The sequence below is a fragment of the Actinia tenebrosa genome, unplaced genomic scaffold, assembly GCF_029948245.1.
Source record: "Actinia tenebrosa isolate PJP-AT-01 unplaced genomic scaffold, QUT_ActTen_1.0 PGA_scaffold14__42_contigs__length_11649687, whole genome shotgun sequence".
NCBI classification, from domain to species: domain Eukaryota; kingdom Metazoa; phylum Cnidaria; class Anthozoa; order Actiniaria; family Actiniidae; genus Actinia; species Actinia tenebrosa.
Window position 1 is genome coordinate 1,485,774 of NW_028292574.1, and position 21,113 is coordinate 1,506,886.

The window sequence follows — 21,113 nt, forward strand, 5'->3', positions numbered from 1 at the left end:
CGTCATATTCATCGGAAAAGTGCTGAATACTTTGTTCCACATCTCGCGGTTCTTCGCTAATGTTGTCCATCTTCTTCCTCAACGATTTCATTTCCTCCGCAAATTCGGCTACTTGTTTACGTAGTTGTTCATTTTCTTTCTGGATTTTAGCTACTCCTGAACTCATCGTTTGTTTGTTTTTCTTTTTTTGAGTAGACATCCATATATAGTCAATTCAAAAAACGTTGTCGTCTTAAGCCTACGCGACTGGACCTAAAGGAACTCTGGGTAGCAATCATTGAAGCCGAGTTGACTCCATAATTTTATCTTACTAGTTATGCCTGGTTTACAGCACGAACCTTCGTAGGTGAGCGGGAAGTGTTGAAGGAGACGTTTTTATAACGCCTTCATATTTTGGAAATTGTGAACTGAATCATAAGTACTTTGTTTTTGTTTCCCTAAACCCAAAGACATACATTCGATGGATTGTTTCTCGCCATTATTATCTTATTACTAGCGGGAACAGTCAATTCAGAACGAATATTTAACCGCTTCAGTGATTTTTACCCATATTCCTTTCGGTCCAGTCGCGTAGGCTTGAGCCGGTCGACGACAACGTTTTTTGAATTGACTGTATACTAGTGAAATTTGTAGAAATATACAGAGCTCTTGCAAGCACGTCCGTACTCACTCGCGCACGACATGCGATACACACCTGACTTACTAATTTTGTCGGGAGTGTTTGTCACACACAAGTCAATTAATGATTTAGTGTTATGCGTTCTACGTGTTGGCTCATTTACTAGCTGAGAAAGCCCATAGATATCCAAAATATCAATTAAATTAGATGAAGCTAGGTTCGTTTTCGTTAGTTCTAAGAGATCGCAATTTAGTAGCATAGGGATTGGGGGTTCCAACTCACACGCCACTCCTGTATTACCCGCTCCAAACAGCTTCCATTGTTGGTTCGTCGACTCCCAAGGGGGTGTTCCCTATAGCTCGTGGATGTGTTTGGAGATGTATCTACTATATATGAGGTGCGAAGAATGTAAGAGAGAATTTAAGCGACCAGGAGATCTAAAGAAGCATTTGATGATGCAAAAGGATAAATGTAGATCGAGTTACGGATGTAAGTGTGGTAAGGAGTTTGAGACGAAGGTTAAGTTGTATTGGCACTGTCAAGCATGCGACTACGATTACGAGGACTCAATCAAGGGATAAGATATTTCCTATTATATATGGAGTCACGATTCAACTTCAAGACGGTCTCAATACCTGGAGACGGGGAGATTGACTTTAGGCAGTTTTGGATGAAGTCTAAGAAGAAGATGAAGAGAGCATTGGATAAGGGAGTAGAAGAGTTAGGCGCCTTAAAAGCCAGCATTATGGCAGAGGTAAGTTTGATGAAGGAGGACACTGAGACGACAGTTATGTTGCGCTCTAAGTCTTTGGTTATATCAGAGTCGACAAGGTTAGAACCAATGCTATCAGACACTTTAGAGGGGCTGCTGGAGATGCTGTCTAATTACACCAAGCAAGGATCTGGATGGACGGTAACAGAAATAAGAGACATGCAGATTAGCATGGCTAGATACGTACCGATAAAAGGAGGAAGTTACGTACCGTTACCAGCTTGGATAGAAAGGAAGAGAGCTATCGTAAGCGTGAGGAATGATGATAACAAATGCTTTATGTGGGCGATAAGGTCCGCTTTGTATCCTGTGGAGAAGAACACGGCGAGAATGAGTAATTACCCAAGTGATGACCTTAATTGGGAAGGAGTTACGTTCCCAATGCAGCTGCACGACATACCAGCGTTTGAAGATGCCAATGACATTGCAATAAACGTTTACGGTGCTAGAGATGAGACGATAGTTCCTCTAATGTTGTCAAAGCACCAAGGTAAGAGGGTGCACCTTTTCTACCACGGCGGTAATTATTCCTGGGTAAAGCACGTGAGCAGGCTATTTTACAGACATACCAAACATAAGTGTAAGAAGTACTTCTGCGACTGTTGTCTGCTGTCATTTACGGACGCGAAAGCCCTGGAGAAGCATGATAAGATTTGTCGAGGAGTAGAACAAGTAGCACAGAGAATATCGATGCCCGCAGAGAAGAAATTGTCATACGACGACTTTAAGAGACAAGCCCAGGTGCCTTACGTCATTTATGCGGACTTTGAGGCTATAATTACCAAGGAGGAGCAGAAGAATGGGTCAACAAAGAAGTTAGGACTGCATGAGATATGCTCCTACGGATACATCGTTGTGCGACACGACGGTAAAGCAGACGAGCCTGTACTATACAGAGGGAAGGACGCATCCACGAGGTTCCTAGAAGCCCTAAAGGAAGAGGAAGAAGAGATAAGGAGGAAGCTGCGCTTGAAGAACAAGCCGAAGCTGTCCAAAGAAGACCAAGCCGCGTATGCGAAGGTCAAGAAGTGTCACGTATGTGAGTAGACACTCTTACAATTCGGCAGGCAGGCAAAGAAAGCATGGGATGACGACGGGAACTACCTAGGGGAAGCACACTTTAAGTGCGGGCGATACGCAAAGAAATGGTGAGAAGGCTTGGAAGCCCTCGACACACTGCATACATTGCCACAAAGCCCTGGAGGAAGATTTCTACGTGGACAAAGTCCTGGACTATTGCACGCTAACCGGTAAATACGTAGGAGCAGCGCACTGGAGGTGTCGCAACTACGTAGACCCAGACATGGAAATCCCGGTGTTCTTCCACAACCTCCGAGGGTACGACAGCCATCTCCTACTACAGAGAACGGACGGTAAGTCAGTCAAATGCATCCCAAACAACAAAGAGCGGTACATGTCCGTCACTATTGGTAAGCTAAAGTTCCTTGACTCACAACAGTTTATGGCGGACTCACTAGCGAACCTCGTAAAGTATAATGAAGATTCCCCAATATCCGACAAATACGGCGCGGAAAGGAAGGGAGTGTACCCTTAAGAATACATGGATTCCTGGGAGCGCTTTGAGGAGCCCTTACCGCCGAAAGAACACTTCTACAGCACGCTAAATGAGTCTGGGATATCCGACGAGGAGTATCAGCACGCCGTAGACGTTTGGCAGAAGTACGACTGCCAGAACATGGGTGAGTACCACGATATTTACCTACGCTCAGACGTGGTACTGCTGGCCGACGTCTTCCAAAGCTTTAGGAAGATGGCTATGGAGTACAACCAATTAGACCCTGCTAACTTCTACACTGCGCCTGGGCTATCCTGGAGTGCCCTGCTGAAGAAGACCAACGCACAGCTGGACCTATTAACCGAATACGACATGAACCGCTTTATGGAAAACGGCATCCGAGGTGGCGTTTGCGGGCCCAGCAGGCGTTATGCACGCGCTAACAACCCTCTCGTAGAGCATGACCCTGAAAAGCCCACGACTTATATCTTTTACCTTGACGCAAATAACCTTTACGGATGGGCAATGTCCCAGTACCTTCCCGTAAGGGAGTTTGAATGGGTAGAGCCTCGGGAGATAGACTACTACCTGCGCGTAAAACCAGACAGCCGCAAAGGATTCATCCTAGAAGTAGACCTGGAATACCCAAAAGAGTTACACACATTACACGACGATTACCCCCTAGCGCCAGAGGCTGTGGAGATACCCTTTGAGCAGCTTTCCCCACTGCAAAAGCAAACGTGCCCAAGCTACAAGCCGTACAGGAAGCTCACAATGAACCTGATGGACAAAGAAAAGTACGTAGTGCACTACCGCAACCTACAGTTTTACGTGCGCCACGGACTGCGCGTCAAAAAGATACACCGCGTGTTAAAGTTCCGTCAGGAGCCGTGGATGCAGCCTTACATAGACTTTAACACCCAAAAGCGCACAGCAGCGAAGAACGACTTCGAGAAGAACCTGTTTAAGCTGATGAATAACTCCGTCTTCGGTAAGACGATGGAGAACATTCGTAAGCGGGTGTCAGTGAAGATAGTAGGGAGTAGGGAGGAAGCAGAAGAGTATGTGTCGCAGCCGGGATTCGTGCGTTACGTGGAGATGCTGAACTTCTACGTAATACACATGAAGAAGGCCAACCTCTTCCTAAATAAGCCTGTATACACGGGGTTTACAGTCTTAGAGCTGTCAAAGCTACTAATGTATGAGTTCTACTATGACAAGCTGAAACCCAAGTACGGAGACCGATGCCGCCTCTTATACACGGACACCGACTCTTTGATAATGGAGATACAAACCCCCGACGTTTACGCGGACTGCCTGTAGGACATCGATGAGTATGACACCAGCGGTTACCCAAAGGACCACCCCCTTTACAGCCCGAAGAACAAAAAGGTTATAGGGAAGATGAAGGACGAGATGTTAGGCAAGCCCATCGTGGAATACGTGGGTTTAAAGCCAAGGATGTACAGCATCTTGCGTACCGACGGCGTTGAAAAGAAAGCGAAAGGCGTAAAAAAATACGTGGTTAAGAAGGACATTACCCATGAGTCCTACCTGAACGTATTACGCACACGCAAGGAGCAACGACATAAGATGAACTCCTTACGCAGCTACGGACATCAAATACACAACGTCACCAAAGAGAAGGTGTCCCTGAGCGCATGCGACGGCAAGCGGTGGATGCACGATGATGGTATTCATACTATGGCATTCGGACATCACACAATAAGCAGTTCTTCTTTGACGAACCCACGCGTGGGACCATCATGAAGATAATACAAGATGGGCTGACCCTTCTTAGCTATTGCACTTTGGATCTGGTAAGTTTCCAAGACCAATTAGGATCCGTAGCTCTTTTGGATCCTCCTTCTAATTCGCCCGGCTCATAGAGATATCGAACCGTGACATCGCCTATTCTTTTTTCCTGGGGGAAGACCGCCCTTGAGCTTCTGACGTAGGACTTGTGTTCCACGTGTTTCTTTTTTATGACATCCTTGGGTCTCATTCCCGTAGCCCTGGCCACCTCGTTGTTTAAAGCCGCGATGACCTGGGGGAGCCTCTGAGTCCATTCCCTGTTGCGTTTGGAGGGATCTTTCAGCTCTTTCCAATACTGGTATCCAAAGAGACGCTCGGCCAGGGTCTTATTGAATCTTTCGACGATGCTCTGACCCCTGTGGTACTCAGCTTCAGCTCTCCTAATCTTGGTGCCGTGGTCTTTCAGGGTCTTGGTAACCACGCCCATGAACTCTGTTCCCGCATCCACTTGCAGCAGCTTAGGCCATTTCAAGACGCGCTTATAAATCCTACCTAGGGCTTCTGCGACTTCCCCAGAATCCTTGCTGGTTATGGGTTCGGCGTCCTTGTATCTGCTTGCGATATCAACTACTGTCAAAGCGTATCTATAGGTCTTTCTTCTCACCTTGTCGTGCGGTAAGAAAAGCAAATCCGCCTAATGAACTTCATTAGGGGCATTTACGGTAAAGCTGGGCCTAGGAATGTACTTGGGCACGGGAAGATAAACCTGCCAGAGGGTTTGTTTTCTTAACCAGTTCTTAGCCGTTTCTTCTGATACCCTGGCCGCGGCTGCAAGTTTTTTTGATGGCCGACGCTCCTCTCCAATAGCCTTCAGGCCCATAGTAAATCCTTTTGAGTTTGTCCTCAGTTCGACCCATTATATGAATTCCAAAACAAGATTGATCTTTCGCCCGTTGAAATCCACCGTCTCTCCGTCCACTTTAATGGTGATGTTTATGCTTTCTACCAATTCGCAAGGCAAGTCATAGCTCAAAGAAATGGGGGTGTATTCTACCAGGTCAAATGGATTACCTCTGGGCAGAAACTTGGACATAAGAGAAGACTTTTTTCCATTGCTGTAACTATGGACCAAATCGCAATAGACTTCATAAGAGGATGCGACTTTCCATTTCACAGGTATGGCTGTGTCGGTAATTGTCTTGCCCGAGGCACATAATAAAGATCCCAATGGGTCAAACTTTCCAAAAGTTACTGAATAGTTTGGCATATTATGTTTGAGGGTCATTTCGTGCGGCAATCCTGTGGTGAGAGTATAACCGTGTTTTGCTAATTCCTTAGCAAGGGTGATTGGTGTGTAATGCCCATTTGGCAGCATTTCGCCTTGGTAATTGCCAGGCGTCTTAAGTACGGTGACCATACCATTGATCAAATTATACCAAGAATTGTACAAAGAGCAACTTATGAGCCGAACCTTATAGGCTTTAATGGGGGGATTCAAGTAAGTGGTAAAGTCTTTCTTGTCGCTTTCCAAAAAGACGATCATATATTAGACTAAATACGCCAAAGCTACGCCTCCGGCCAGCCCTGCAACTCCTACGAAGACCAACTCATTGTCTTTTTGTTTCTTAGAAGGCTGGTAGTAATTCTTAAACTGAGGCTTTCTTAATCCCGTCGATGCCGCCGGGTGCGCCTGCGCATAAAGTTTAAAGACGTAGTCTGTGTTTTCGAAGTTCTTGTCTGCCTGCATCTTGTCTTGGTAGTTCTTATCCAACCAATCCCTGTAAGCTTGTCTTTTTTCATTCCAAGCCGCCATGTCCCTTTGATATTTCTCCAGCGCTAAGTCGTGTCTCTTTCTTTCGGCGGCTAAATCTCCGCTGTGATCACATCTGACTAATCTGTCTAAGTACTGGCCGCCATACTGAGCCCCAGTGAATGCTAAAGCTGCAAATAATGCACCTCCTATCATCGTAGGCATTTATACATTAGGAATGTACTTTTCCTTCTGCAAATAGTCCTTTAGCATGATAGCTCCGCCAACAGCAGCGGTAATCTTAGCAAAGCCGGCAATGCTCTTACTTGGGTCTTCGGTAAATTCTTCCTTGAGCACCTTCTTACCTACCCAACCAATACCCGCAACGATACCCGTAATAATAGCAGCCTCTTCAAAAGTTTTCAATATTGCGGACGACATTATATTACAATGTCAGAAGATTTCAAGTAATCAATCGCCATGAGGGCGGCGGTAAGGGACGCAGCCATTTTTGCGAAGTTAGCGAAGTTCTTACTGGGGTCGTCTATGAGCGGTTCGCCTAGGACTTTCCTACCCGTCCAACCGATTATAGCGATGCCTATAGTAGTTCCAACAGCCGTTCCAAAGTTCTTAGATAACGCGACCATATATATATTACTCCATCACAGGAATTCTGCTTCTCTTAGGAGGCTCCTGCGGCACATACGCGGGCTCTACTTTTGGTTTTGCAGCCTTCCATTGCAAGTAAAGGCTGCCTGCTGCTATGACGACTCCTAACGCGCCGATGACGTACCCATGATTAATAAAGGATTCGCCTCCGTCATCCGCTTTCTCTTCTTTCTTTGCTTTGTTCTTCTTGTTCATCTCTGCGAGCTTCTTTCCTGCAGCGACTCTGCCTGGAGATTTGGCCTTAGTAATCTTTTGCTCCTCTACTTGAGGGGTTTCCTCCGCCTTCGATTCAGCTTCACTCATTTATATCTAAGGACTTGAAGGACTTGATAAGTAACTTAAGGACGACTTGACTAAGTACTTGTGGCGACTTGAGAATGACTTGAGTAAGTACTTGTGGCGACTTAACTAGGTACTTGATTAGGTTCTTTGTCGACCTCAGCAAGTGCTGCCTCGACTTCTCTGTTCTTCTTAAAGTCCTTCCAAGACATCGTAAGTTCCTTCAAGTCGACATGCTGAGCCACGTGCAAAGCGGCAGAGGCGACTGCCATTAACTTACCACACTTCAACGACAACCACCCACAGGTTATCTTAAGTTCTTGAGCGATGACATAGTCATCTCTTATGTCCTTCCGCAGTTGCTCCACGTCGTCTATGGGCAGCGCAAGTCCAAGCAATTTAGTCGCGAACTTAATGGCGGAGTCTGCTACGGCGTCGGTGGTCTTACTTGCGAGGGCAGCTTCATACCTCTTATGGAACTTCTTGACTTCCTCTTCTGACAACTTGTTAACTTGCTCATGGGTAAGTTCCTTGCCTATCATTTCCTTACACTTTCCCGATGACACAAGGACGTTAAGTTGTTCCTTAAGGTTACTTTCGTCTGACTGTGTGGGGAATTCAGCTATGAGCTGCTCAATCTCCATATATGTTAGGAGTTAAAGATCGGAGATCTTTATGGAATACGGAAACCTCAAAGAGAAGCTCATCTTGGAATGTTGGTGCGTCTTTAGATGCCGCATGTATTCGTGTAACTGTTCCTTGGATATCTCGCCGCCGTAGTCGCTTAAGATGGTTTCCAGATCACTCTTACTGGGTGTGTAGAAGACGACAAGTGAACCTATGTTTTCCCTAAAAGGCTTGGAGACACTGGTAAGCTGCTGCGAGAGCAACCAAACGCTAATATTGTCATGTCTGCCGCTAAAGGCGAGTTTAACGAGCTCCGACGTGCGTCTTTTTACGTCATCCCCGCAGGCGATGTCATCCAGTATAAGGAGGGTTTGCGTATCTTTAGGGAATTGTTTGTGCCAGAACTTAAGATGCCCAGATAACTCGTTAGGGTCTAAGATATCTCCAAAGAAGTCGTCATCTTTCGCGCCCACGCCCGTCCAGGTGCGATTATTCACGTAGGTGGGGCAAAGTAGCACGATATAGTCGAAACGGTATCTAAAGGGTCCTAACCGTTGCTCTACTACGAACTGGGTCTTTCCGCAGCCGGTGGGTCCTACTATCAGAGCGTTACAAGGCATGTGATCTGGGTTCATATATAATGGAGCCCGTGGAAGCAGTCAAAGCAATGATTAACGTCGTCAAAGAAAAGTCAGACCTGGAGAGGACGGTCGAAATGCAAAGGGAGGAGATAGACCGGTTGAATGGACGCGTAAAGGAGCTTTATGAGGAAATGTGCGGTCTGAAGCGCGCAGAGCGGTTTGGCGCGCTGATAACGATGGCAACGTGGGCTAAGGAGTCCGTCGTGGACTTTATGAGATATCCCATGTAGAATGTTGTTAAGGAAGGTCGGAAACCCTCCTAGGAACCCTCCTATAATGTTAAGATATGGTTAAGATCTTGTTAAGGTTACCGCCAAACTCCTCCAAAGGATGCCTCAGAATGTTAAATGGAGGTTAAAATATTGTTAAGTATATATGGACTGCTTGAAATGTAAGAAGGTATTTAGTACCAAGCAAAGACTGCAATACCACGTTTGGCATGGAGTTTGCACAAAGACGCCAATCAGTAAGGTCTGCAATGACTGTAATAAGGGGTTCAGCACTCTTCAGAAGCTGCAGTACCACGTCAAAAAGGGGGTTTGCCGTAGAACTACGCAGTGTAGTTACTGTGATAAGGTTTTTAGTAGCCGCCAGCGCCTTCAAACGCATAAGAAAAGACATGAGAAGAAATACCAATTCTTTGCAGAGAAGTACGATCTGGAAGGAGTGGATTGTTACCAGTGCGGCGATCTTATGAGTCGTTGTGAACATAAGGATGATTACCTAAGGAATCGAATAGACTACTTTAGGAAGATAAGTAGGACGCTACCCAGCTTTGACGCGTTAGAAGGTGTCCCATGGACTAACAGGGAATACTGGAGGCAGCAGTGTGGTAGGTGTGGATGTGTAAGAGAGGAGGAACACATATTCAACTGTCTCTTAACAAAGTCTTAACCACCATTTAACATTCTGGGGTGGTTTCCGGAAGGGTTTCCGACCTTCCTTAACAAAGTCTTAACCGCCATTTAACATTCTGGGGTGGATATATCAGCATTAATATATGGACTGTATTACATGTGAACCCCCCGCAGACTGCATCGTTAAAAAAGAGTCGCCGAGCAGAGATACGACTGGCGACGACCCTATTTTGAATGCGCCTAACCACATAGAGGCGAAGGAAGGACGCACTTTGCGACGTCAAAGGCCCAGCGGCCATCCTTCTTACCATACGACCTCAGATGCGTAAACTCCTGTCCTTCGATGACGTATCGGACGCGATCCGGCGCCCACAGGCTGTACCTGACACCCTCATGCGCCAATAACAACCGTAGCCTGTCAATATCTTCAAAGGCTACGTAATTGTTTATTTCATACGTAACACCCTCTTTTAAGTCTCTCCAGTGTATCTGCCTTACAGCCTCAAACTCCATATATTCTATGAAATATTTTAAGATGCGTTTTTAAAGTGTCCGTGGACTTGAATCTTTTGCAGCAGTAGTCGCACGGTAGACGAATACCTTCAATCAATCAATCAATCAATAAACTTTATTTAAAGAGGGTAAACACGTAACAGTACTAAAAACTGACAAACCTGTGGCCCTCTACAAAAGAAAAATCAATATCTAACACTCTCTCTCTCACACACACACTCTTACTCTAACTCACTCTCTATATATTAAATATTTATTTACATATATATATATATATATATATATATAAAGTATTCTAAAATGGAAATAGAATCTAAATCTTAAAAATTGAAACCTAATAAAATTGAAACCTAAAAAAATGCAAAACCCACACCAATACAAGGCTCAACCTGTGAACAAAGCGATCCGGCGCGATCTGTGACTTTAGCGCCGGATCCCTCCGTCCACAAGCCAAGCCACACACCAGTGTGAGTTTCGCACTTGGTCTATACTAATCTACCTACGTTATTGACGACATGACGCGCGTCTGCAGTATCTGGCTGCACCGTTAGATCAAACCTCAAAGCCAAGGTGCCGGGTACTAAGACTAGGTTATCCGTGAGGCGGGGCACGCCTACGTACAAGGTTTCTCCTGGCTTTGCGCTGCTGGGCGTGAATGTGACCCGGTGAAAGGTTCTTTCTGCCTTTAGTCCGCCAACCTGCTTAGGTAATACGTTGGGGTTTAACTTTGAGCTTATCAAATATAATGGAAGTAGACGAAACTACTGACTTTGACCCCACCACTGAAGAAGGCCAAGTCAATATTAACGATGAAGAATTCGACGCATGGACCCAAGGCGCGGAAACCGACCCCCTATTCTACGACGCGGCTCTGCAATATTCACGCGGCGACGGATGAAGAAACTTTAAGGCCTCCTTAAAACGCATGTGGCAATCAAAGAACCCCGGTAAGTCCGTCCCCGAGTACTTGGAACTTCGGGATATGAACGAGCAGGGGGCGACCGCGCGGGAAACCGTAGAGTGGGCAACGCAAGAACTAAGGCAACGCTATCCCCGTTTCGAGGCTGACGACATAAGGCTCACAGAACGCGGAAACAAAGTCCTTATAACCGTCAGAGACGTGAGATATCCCGACGCTAACCGTTGGACAAACCACAACTTCTCTTCGATGATGCTGGCTCAGTTAAGGTCAACGTGGAGAGATTAAGGGGTTTTAAAGAGGCCACCAGGAGTGACTTAGAAAGATTGGAAACCCTGAACGAAAGAATCGCGTTAGAAAGACACACCGAGGGGCTACGAGAAACGTTGGAAGAAAGGGAAGCAGATTACATGAGACAAAACCGACTACTTCTCGATGTTCAAAAGAGAGAACTTGACGACAAAAACCAAAGAATGATAGAAATGAGAGAACGAACAGACAAGGCCCTGCGCGATAGGGACCAAGTCCAAAAAGCCCTCGATCTTGCCCTGCAAGACCTGGACATGAGCAAGGAAGAAGCAAAAAACTTGTATGTCACCATAGCCGGCTCTTTGGAGGAACGGCGGCAGTTGGTTGCCGAAATCAACACCAAAGAAGAGCAAATCCGGCAAAGAGATCAGGCTATTGAAGACCTGGAGGGGCAAATAGAGCGGCAGCAGGAAATAATCAACGACCAGACTCGTCCCGAAGAGGAAAGGGAGGCAGCCCAAAAGGAAGTGGAAACCCTTCAGGTACGCCTTGCGGAATTACAGGCGCAAAAGGAAAAACCTGGAAAAGGAGTTGGGACTTACCACCAAGGAAAAGGTAAAAAGGGCCCTTTTGAAGTATGGCGTTCCCCTTGCATTCGCGGTTGCTATTTCAAGCGTAGTAGGAGTAATTCTTAACGCGCTTAAGGCTACGGGCGCGGGCGTAAAAAAGTTGGGTTCTGGTTTGACGAACTTAGGGAAGAAAATGGCAGCCGGTTTGCCTGGGCTGTTGGGTTCTGTCGTTTCCTTGGCACTTAGGGCCGATGGCGAACTGTTGAAGTTCGTGGGGAATAACATTTGGATCTTGGTTGTCGCTATTGGAGTGGTACTCCTGAATAAGATGAGGGGTTAATCTTGTCCTTGTGTATTACTGGTGGCTTGTCGTCGTCAGGCCTCCGGGGTGTTCTCGACTTGGGATAAGTAAAGATAGTATTCGCGCCGCCTTGATAATGCGGAACTAGCGGCAGCACACTCATGGTGCTAATGGGCTTATGATTCCAAGTGGCATCCGTCGAAGGGGCATCAGTCGGGGCGGCATTTATCCGAACGCGACCCAGCTTCCCGGCATCGGCGCCCGACGTAATCTTATCACTGGGGCGAATCTGTAACTTCGCATATTGACAAATAGCTATCATATGAAAAGTCAATGGCGTTAAATCTTCTGCGCTTGGTGGATAGGGTTCAAATGAAAAGTGAACTGGATGCCTATTGCTATCTTTTTTTCTGTAAGGCTGTAATGGTCGGTTGTTCTCATCAACGATCCTAAACCCGACATTACAATTCCACCCCGTCGAAATACTAATAGTGCACATGATTAATCCCAGGCCTCCAACCTTCACCCACAATTCGGTGTCATACCATTCATCATTTACGTAGTTCTTCTCCTCCGAGTAATGAAGGAACCATTCTTCCTTCGCATGTGGGTTCATATATTTAAAGGCTAACCTCCGTAAGAATGCTAATACTCTTGTGGTTATAAACGTAGTCTCTTTGATCCTCTATGCTATTTACTGTGACCTTTCCCGTATCGTCTACGCGCATTTGCAACTTTACCTTCCCATGACAATCGGCGACCATATGGAAAGTCCAAACGGAATGATTCTCAAGGCTGCCGGGGTTTGGCTCTACTGAGAAATGTACAGGCTCTCTGTTATTCTTCTTCACGCGCATAGGCTGCAGTATGCCGTTGTCATCCAGAAACCTGAAGCCGACGTTGGCGTGACTACTTGTGCCAATGCAAATACTGCATATTATCAGCTTCTTTCCCGAGTAGTTCAGGTCCACGGACATCCCGGCGACGTCCACCCAAGATACCTGGGTGTATTTTTTCTCGCCTGTGTAAGTCGTATAAACACAATCTACTCCAGCTACGTAGGGGTTGTTCATCGCCATATATAATAGCTCAGACCAATGCTTGCGGTGGCTAGGCCGGCCTTTAGTAAGTTATGGTCATATTCCTCGGGTACGCTAACCTTTCTCGTGGGTTCGTACGCCTTTTTTACGGTATGCACCTTTTTTATGGGTATCTCATGCGCCTTTTTTGGCTTCTCTACGAAGTGTGGAATGCCCTTGGTCATGTCAGAGTTCACGTCATTTACCCCAAACTTCATGTCTTTGGTAGCTCGCTGCAGCTTGTTGTTGTATCCTACTACGGAGTGCGCGTTGATGACCAAATTACTTGGCATTAACCAACAACCAGGACTCAAGGCGTAATCCAGCCTAACCTTTGATTGCTGCACCGCTAATTGATATCTTTGCACCGACTTGGATATGTCATTTCCTATTATTGCGGACTCAAATAAAGTTAGGAATTCCTGTTGCGTTTCCCGCGAAGCACCTTGGGATCCAACAATGGGGCTGCGGGTATTTACCTGCGCTCCTAAGATGCAGTACACAAATGCCTCTATGCTGCGGTTAATTCGAGCTAGGTTTCTTAGGCCTTTTCCTTTTAATAATACAAATGGGTCCCATGGACTGGGGTAAATTGTCTCAATCTTCTCAATAAGATTAAGGTTCCACCTACTACCACCTAAATCTGCAAACTCTAACTTACCTGGGTATTTTTGATGATACATATCTGCGGGGTATGTCCCAGTCGGATGGTAAAGATAAATAATACTTAAACCATGCGTGGCACCCTCCCGATAACGAAAGTCTCTTTGCTGCGGCTTAAACTCATTCATTAGCCTTTCTAGGGCAGCGGAATCGTAATGGTTATTCATTCTATTAAAAAGCTTCTCCCCCGGTAATGGTACGTTAAGCTCCTTTAATAGCCGGCACATAGTAAAAGCCACATGAAACCTTAGAAAGACAGTGTCAAACATATCCACGGCAACCCCGCAGCCCTTCGTGGCCGCCCAAACTGCAAAGTTTAACTGCTGCGTCCAATATTTAAAGTTAGGTCCCTTTAACCATTCCCTGGCTTCTTTTCCTAAAGTGTGCGTAATATTGAAATCCTTAAAGATATTCCTTACTACTACGTCAAACGTTTGCTTGCCCACTGGAATCTACAAATGCGTCACTATTTTATCAAAGTCATTTACACCACCTTCAGCATCGTAATATGGGTAATCTTGGTTGGTTACTAATAGATTCTTTGGAAAATTAGGCTGCTCGGGTACCTCCTTCGTTATTGACAAAGGCTGCTCACTTACCTCTCGCTCGGGTACCTTCTTCATTATTTTTGGTTTCAAATCCTCATTGCTGTACATTCTGGAGCCGTTAAAGTAAATCCCATCGGGTCTTCTTTCGAACTTACTAGGGTCTGCATGCGGAAACATCTTCCTAAATGCTCTCCAATTCCAGTAGTCCCGATTATCATGATGTGGCTGCTCCTCAATGTCATTCCCAAAAGCGTCGTACATACTATATATAATGGATGTTATACCATCGGCACCTAAGTTGTACCCAGATCTTCCCTATACTACACCCAACGAAATCAATGCCGAAAACTTTAGGCTCAATAAGGCAAATTTAATCCTGGCTTACTTGGAAGGGCAGACAAAACACTACGAAAAAGTTAGGAAGAAATACGTTAGAGCCCGTAGTACGCTACATAAGATTGCGATAACTTCGGGGTCCATATCCGTTGTGTTAACGGGCTCCGGCGTTGCTACTTCGCTTACTGGGCCGGGAATAATTGTTGGGGTTCCTTTGGCCGGCGTTGGGGCAGCCTGTGGCATTATTTCTGCTGTTGCTACGGGCATTATGAAAAAGCTATCCACGAAAATATCAAAACACGACACGACAATAGCTCTGTCTAGGGCTAAATAAATACTATTACCGACCTTGTCTCAATGGCATTGCGTGACAGAAAGATAGACGACGTAGAATTCTCGCTTATCTTAGCTGAAGAAGACAAATACGAAAAACTAAAGACGGACATCAGGAATAAAAAAACAGTCGTAAAAGATCTTTCCGAGGAATCTCGCAAAAAGATCTACCAGGAGGCAAAAGAAGAGCTTCAAAGAAAGCTCGCTCAGTAAACATCTGCTTTGAAAAAAGCGTGACAGGATTCTATTTACATATTGAACGCCGGCTTTCTGGGTCATATACAAATTAAATATAATAATTTTCACATACGTAAGCGTCCTGTGTGTCTGGCGTTCGCTTGTGTTCTTGGACTTTGGATCTGGGGAGGCGCAGAGTTCAAGCCTTGCTGCAGACACATTTGGACCGGTTGTTGTGAGTGAAAAAAAAGCCTCCCCCACTCACAGCAACCGTGGGAGGGGTGGGTAAGGAAAGATAGAAAGTGCGATTCAACCCCGCGACGGGGGGTTTCGCGAGGAAAAGTTGGAAAAGTCAGGGGGTGTCTCGGGACGCCGTCCGGAGTTCACACTCTGGTGGGTCGTAAGAAAGATATATGTGTGTACTATAGGGGCCTCTGGCGCGGGATGAAATAAGCCCCGTAAGCCCAAAATGCAAGAAACCCCACTGGGGATAGCTTGGTGTTCTGCGCGATGCATTCCCCAGTGGGGTTTTTGGCAAAACAAACGCCAGTTTTGCATTTTTATTTTCTCGGAATCCATCCTAACAGGGGGTGGTTGGGGTCGATTTTGTAAAATATTTCGTAAATTACGTCAGGATAATAAGGAATATCCTTATCCAACCGACAAAACATCCACTCAGCTCTTGTCATATCAGAAACCTCGGGAATAGGGTCGCCGGTAGTTTCAGACAAAAGATAGGGAATAGCTTTGTAATATTTCCCTAGCTTTAATTTCTTTAATGTCTTCCCGAGGCTTTGCGGGGTTGGCTCTTTTAAGTCAAGCGCAATATATCATTTCCATCGTTTCATCTCCTAGATATACTGGACGAAGTCCTCGTATGTGGTCCATCCAGTCCCTAAAGTATTTTATTCTCTTATAAGGTGTTTTCTTACGACCTCCATTGGCGTAATACTGCTCTCTGGTAGCATTTGGTACGGCATTGCGAATGTTCTTACCACACTCGTAACACTGTGCTGACGTGTCATCTTCTATTCGCATTTTTTTGCCACAACAAATATACTTATTAGGTTTACTAGGTACAAACTTGGGTTTCAAGCACTTTATACAAAAGTCATAAGCAAACTCTTTACATTCTTCGCACCTCATATATAGTAGATACATCTCCAAACACATCCACGAGCTACAGGGAACACCCCCTTGGGAGTCGACGAACCACCAATCGAAGCTGTTTGGAGCGGGTAATACAGGAGTGGCGTGTGAGTTGGAACCCCAAATCCCTATACTACTCAATTTATATCACCTATAAGGTAATAATCGAGATTTGTCTTATCAGTGCTATCTATGAGCTTTTCAAATGTCGTGAATAACTTGAGGGGTGAGTTGGGAGGGCGATACCAAGTACTAACTAAGAATGATTTTGATCGTGGCTTAAAAATTTCTATAGTGATGAGTTCTAAGATCCCATCATCATTATGTAAATACATACGATATCGAAACCCTCTATAAGTAACTCAGAATCCATAATGGTAACTACTATACCTGCACTTTGACGGACATTTTGGTCCCGCGTTTTCATGCGGTCAGCGGTAGATGGTTGGGTTTGAATTTTTAATTTCTGTATAAATTATCAGAATAGTTAATTTATTCATAATTTTTTTTTGGCGCGCAAAAAGAATATTTTTCTCTTTTCGTTTTATCGCTCTTGGAAAAAATATAGGTTTGATGTTTTTTTCCTCCCTTTGCTAAGACACTGCAGAATAAAGGAGACAATGAAATATTTTGAAAGAGTTTTATTTAGAAGACGTTTTCATTTCTTAGAGCTATAATACAAGTTACTTTTATCAGTGAAGAGTACACAGGTTTAATTTGAGAATGCTTTATTTGATTTTTTTTTTTTTAAAGAAAAAAAAGTAGGAGGGAACGAGACTAGAGTTTCTTAGTCAAAGTTTTAAAAGTTTGTATAGTCTTTGCATTCTTGGATGAACTGCAATTTGCAAGACGGTGATGTTTTTTCGGTACACTTCTTGTGGAGCAAGAGCGCTTTATGTATATCTTTTTCAGGGCTATCGAAGGTTTCCTTCGTCTCGAGGATCTTGAAATGATACCTCGGAAACATGGAAAAATTGCTGTAAGGGAGTTTTACTACGGTACATCCTCCATCAACTTCAGGGATGTAACAGCATCTAGCCTTTGAATATTGGAAGAGCTGGTTCCATGGTACGACGTTGGGATGAGCTTCTCTCGCTATAGGATTCACGATTTGGCACGCCAAGTCGTCAGTTAGCTCGATGAAGTAAACTTTCTTGTCTGGAATAGGAAACGCGCGGGTCTTTACTTGTTCTTGTTGGCGCATCAGTTCCACCATTCTTGCACTGTTGTTTTGATGATAAAGCTCTTCGAGATATCTCACCATCTCAGATTTTATTCTCGCGAATACGCCAGGTTCTTTTAGCTGAAGGGGGTGCTCATGCTTCATGAAGTAGTAAGAGGCTTGTAAGAGTGTTGAGGAAGCAAGTTCGCTACGCATGCGAATCCAAGCTTTTTGAAAATTTTCCCTCCAGAAAGCTTCATCTGGTTTCCAATTCAAGAGTTCGTCAAGATATGGTCTCGTCCTTGGGATTTTTCGATATCTTCCAATCTTACTTTGTTACCAAAGTACTTGCAAGAGTTATAAAATAAAAAGCGAAAGAATGCTTTTGCTTCCTTCATGATCTTGCACTCTTCACTTCGAAGTTTTAACTGGAACTTGAAGGTTTCTATGATCTTCCAAGGGAGCACGTTAAAATTTTGATTGTGTTGGTTTATCTTCGATTTTATTGCACGTAATCTAAGATATAACAGGCGTACGTTCCTTGTAGTGCTTGTTTACGTGCGAGCGCTACACTTTATGGCAGGCGTTCCTTGCTTCAGTCGGGCTAGCGAATTTACTCCGAAAACCGACGAATTTCTTGCGAGGAGCGGAGCGACGTGTAAAAAGGGAGGGGAGTGAAACTGTAAACCACGTGTCTCTTTTCAGCCAATCAAACAATCCAAAATGAAAATATTTTTCGCTCTATGCTGGTAGCAATAGAAACGGATTACGTGACAAATTAAAAAAAAAGACGTGTAACGTCAAACAGATGAAAACAAACTAAATGGCGTCCTTGAGCGAAGAGCAAAACAAAGTTTTTAAACTCGTAGAAAAAGGTTTTATTGTGTTTATTAGTGGAATAGCTGGAAGCGGAAAATCATTTTTAATTAGATATATATAAAAGGAGTTGAGAAAGGAAGCAAGCGGTGTTTTTATCACCTCATCAACGGACATTGCGGCTCAAAATATATGAGGATCGACAATACATTATTTCGCCGGCGTGATAGGAAAAAAATCGGCTCACGAACTGGTGAACATAATAAAGAATAATCCTACTGCTGAAAAGTTTGCCTGATCACATGGCTTTAGCCCTTTTTCTTTACACTCGGTCTTGTAAACTTAATATGCCTCCGTAGTTTTGATCGGATAAGAATGATGGAGAGTTGATGGCTATACGTATATATTTTTTGTACGTGTATGACATCAGCATACATTTGTGTCACGTGTACGGTACCAGATCCCTTTCCGCAAATGCATAAGGCATGTTACCTTGCATTATCATTAATCAGTTTAAGCAGACGTTGAAAAAAGAAGTAGCGAAAAACAAGATGTACACTGTACGATCGTGAAGAAATTTTATACCACCATCGTGGAAGATAATTCACGGATTTGGACCTACGAGTTGGTTGAGACTGGAGAAAGATTTGAAAGTTTTTCACACGACGCCTATACAGCCTTCTATGACCATGTGAGGCAAAGAGAGCTGGATGACATGCTTGCCAACGTTGATCCCTCAGACGTTTTTCACGAAGAGGTCTTGCCTTTGAACCTCAACATTGCTGAGTGCCCCTACGTACCTGAAAATCCTGCCCCAAAGACGGGGAGGAATGAACAAATCGAAGGTATTCTACTGAGAGCTTATGCTGATGTCCTGCAAAGAGACATATGCCACCTTGTGAACAAGAATTGTGAAGCCTGCGAAATTGATGACCCGTCACAAGACCATCACGACTGTTTAATGCTTTCGAGAGAAATCAAGGTGTATCGTTATTTTTTTGAAGCCTTGAAAGATGTCGGCGACGACAAGGTTTTGAAGATTTTTATGAAAAACATCGAAACTTTAAACCCTCCACTTAATGCTCTAGAGCTTTTGAAATATCAGTGTAAAGATAGCAGGGAAGATATCGTATCTAGCAGGAGGGAAGAGCTTGAAGACATTCCCATAGACGATCTTAGAGAATATTCAGAATGAATGTTTGATATTGTATGATGAGGAAAATAAAGATATAAAGTCTTGTAAATTATTGTGTTCTTTTTATTTCGTTACTGCTTTGAACCATGACAGACATTCGAGTTAAGACCCCCTCTAGTATCATGATCTCAGGTCCTTCTCAATGTGGAAAGACCGTCTTAACTATGAAATTGTTGAAGAATTTAGATGAAAGTTTTGTAGGCGAAATATCCAAAATAATATATTGTTACGGAGCTTATCAACCTAGTTTTACGGAATTTAGGGAGCAAGTACCTGGTATTGTGTTCGTGGAAGGATTTCCTGAGAACGTGCTTGATCTGTTTGAAAACCAATCGGGTATTTTGATCGTGGACGACCTGATGGCTTCATGTTCTAATGATCAGCGTATGGCTGACCTTATGACGAAACATTCTCACCACAGAAACATCACCGTGATTTACATTCTGCAGAATCTGTTTCCACCCAGCAAGTTTTCTCGCACTATTTCCCTCAACTGCCATTACATTTTTGCTTTTAAGAATTGTCGTGACTCTTTGGGTATTTCTAACTTGATTCAGCAGGCATTTCATGGGAAGCAGGATCGTCTTTATGCATTAGAAAGTTTCCAAGATGCAACCGATGAGCTGTATGGATATTTGTTATTTGACATGCATCCAACCACGCCCGGTAGCTTTAGGCTTCGCACTAATATTTTCCCCAACGAACGGCACGTATCCTACGTAAGGCGAACTTAAAAAAGGTGAACATATTAACATTGTCTCATTTCATTTAGAATGTCGGATCGTGTAAGACGTAACCTAGATTTTCTCACGGTTTTAGCAAAGTGTAATAAGAAGCAGCGAAAGGCTTTACTTGAACATTGCGATAAGGACTTGTTGTTGACGATTTCTGAAATTGCAATCAACGTATTAAAGGGAATTGTAAAACTGTCACCGGCTCAGAAGATTGGGGAGATTTAGGAAACAGCTCAGAACGCTCGCAGATCGTCAAGTTTCACTGAAGCATAAGAAGCGCTACATGGTACAGACTGGAGGATCATTGTTGTTGTCACTTTTACCCCCGGTCATTTCAGTTCTAAAGGAGTTGTTTTTTCGAAAGAAATGAAGTACTCTAAACGAATGGTTTTAGTACCTGAAGAATTCATGGACATGTTGGAACGCAAAGAGAACATTCAGACTGCACCCATGACAAAATCCTTGATTCGATTAGACAAAGAAATGGATGGTATACTAGAAGATGGAAAAAAGACCACAGGCGATAAAATAGCTCAATATAATCAAGACCTTCAACGGTTTCTTGACATACAAGAGAAAAAAAAGCAGTTTATTCCTACTGTTAAGATTCACTGAGAGAACACGTCTAGAACCACCCCTCAAGAAGATGAAGCAAGCAAGGACGAATCCCATCAACCAGGAGTTGTAGGAGAAAGACATTTATCAGACAACGAAATATTGGAATCTGTTTCAAAGAACTCCCGCACCTTAGCCCGATCAATGATCAACCGTTTGAAAGCTAATAGGGAACACATATCGTGGAACGAAAAAGGCAAAATTTCTATTAATGACCATCCCATACCCGGTTCAAATATCATTGACTTGGTGAACGATCAGCTGAGGTCT

At 44.3% G+C, this 21,113-nt stretch overlaps 1 protein-coding gene and 1 long non-coding RNA gene across 2 annotated transcripts in view; both read left to right on the forward strand.

Moving 5' to 3' along the window:
* LOC116288671 (uncharacterized) overlaps positions 1 to 21,113 on the forward strand; it is a 371,660-nt gene that overhangs the window by 116,826 nt on the left and 233,721 nt on the right. The gene's annotated exons all lie outside the window — the stretch shown is intronic.
* On the forward strand, positions 19,581 to 20,228 carry LOC148911158 (uncharacterized). The gene has a single exon (XM_089029863.1). It carries the CDS (start codon positions 19,581 to 19,583, stop codon positions 20,226 to 20,228), a length of 648 nt encoding a protein of 215 aa, XP_088885989.1.

Bases quoted from the DNA above. Each gene is read 5' to 3' on its own strand.
- LOC148911158 (XM_089029863.1), top strand. From the start codon at position 19,581: ATGACAGACATTCGAGTTAAGACCCCCTCTAGTATCATGATCTCAGGT.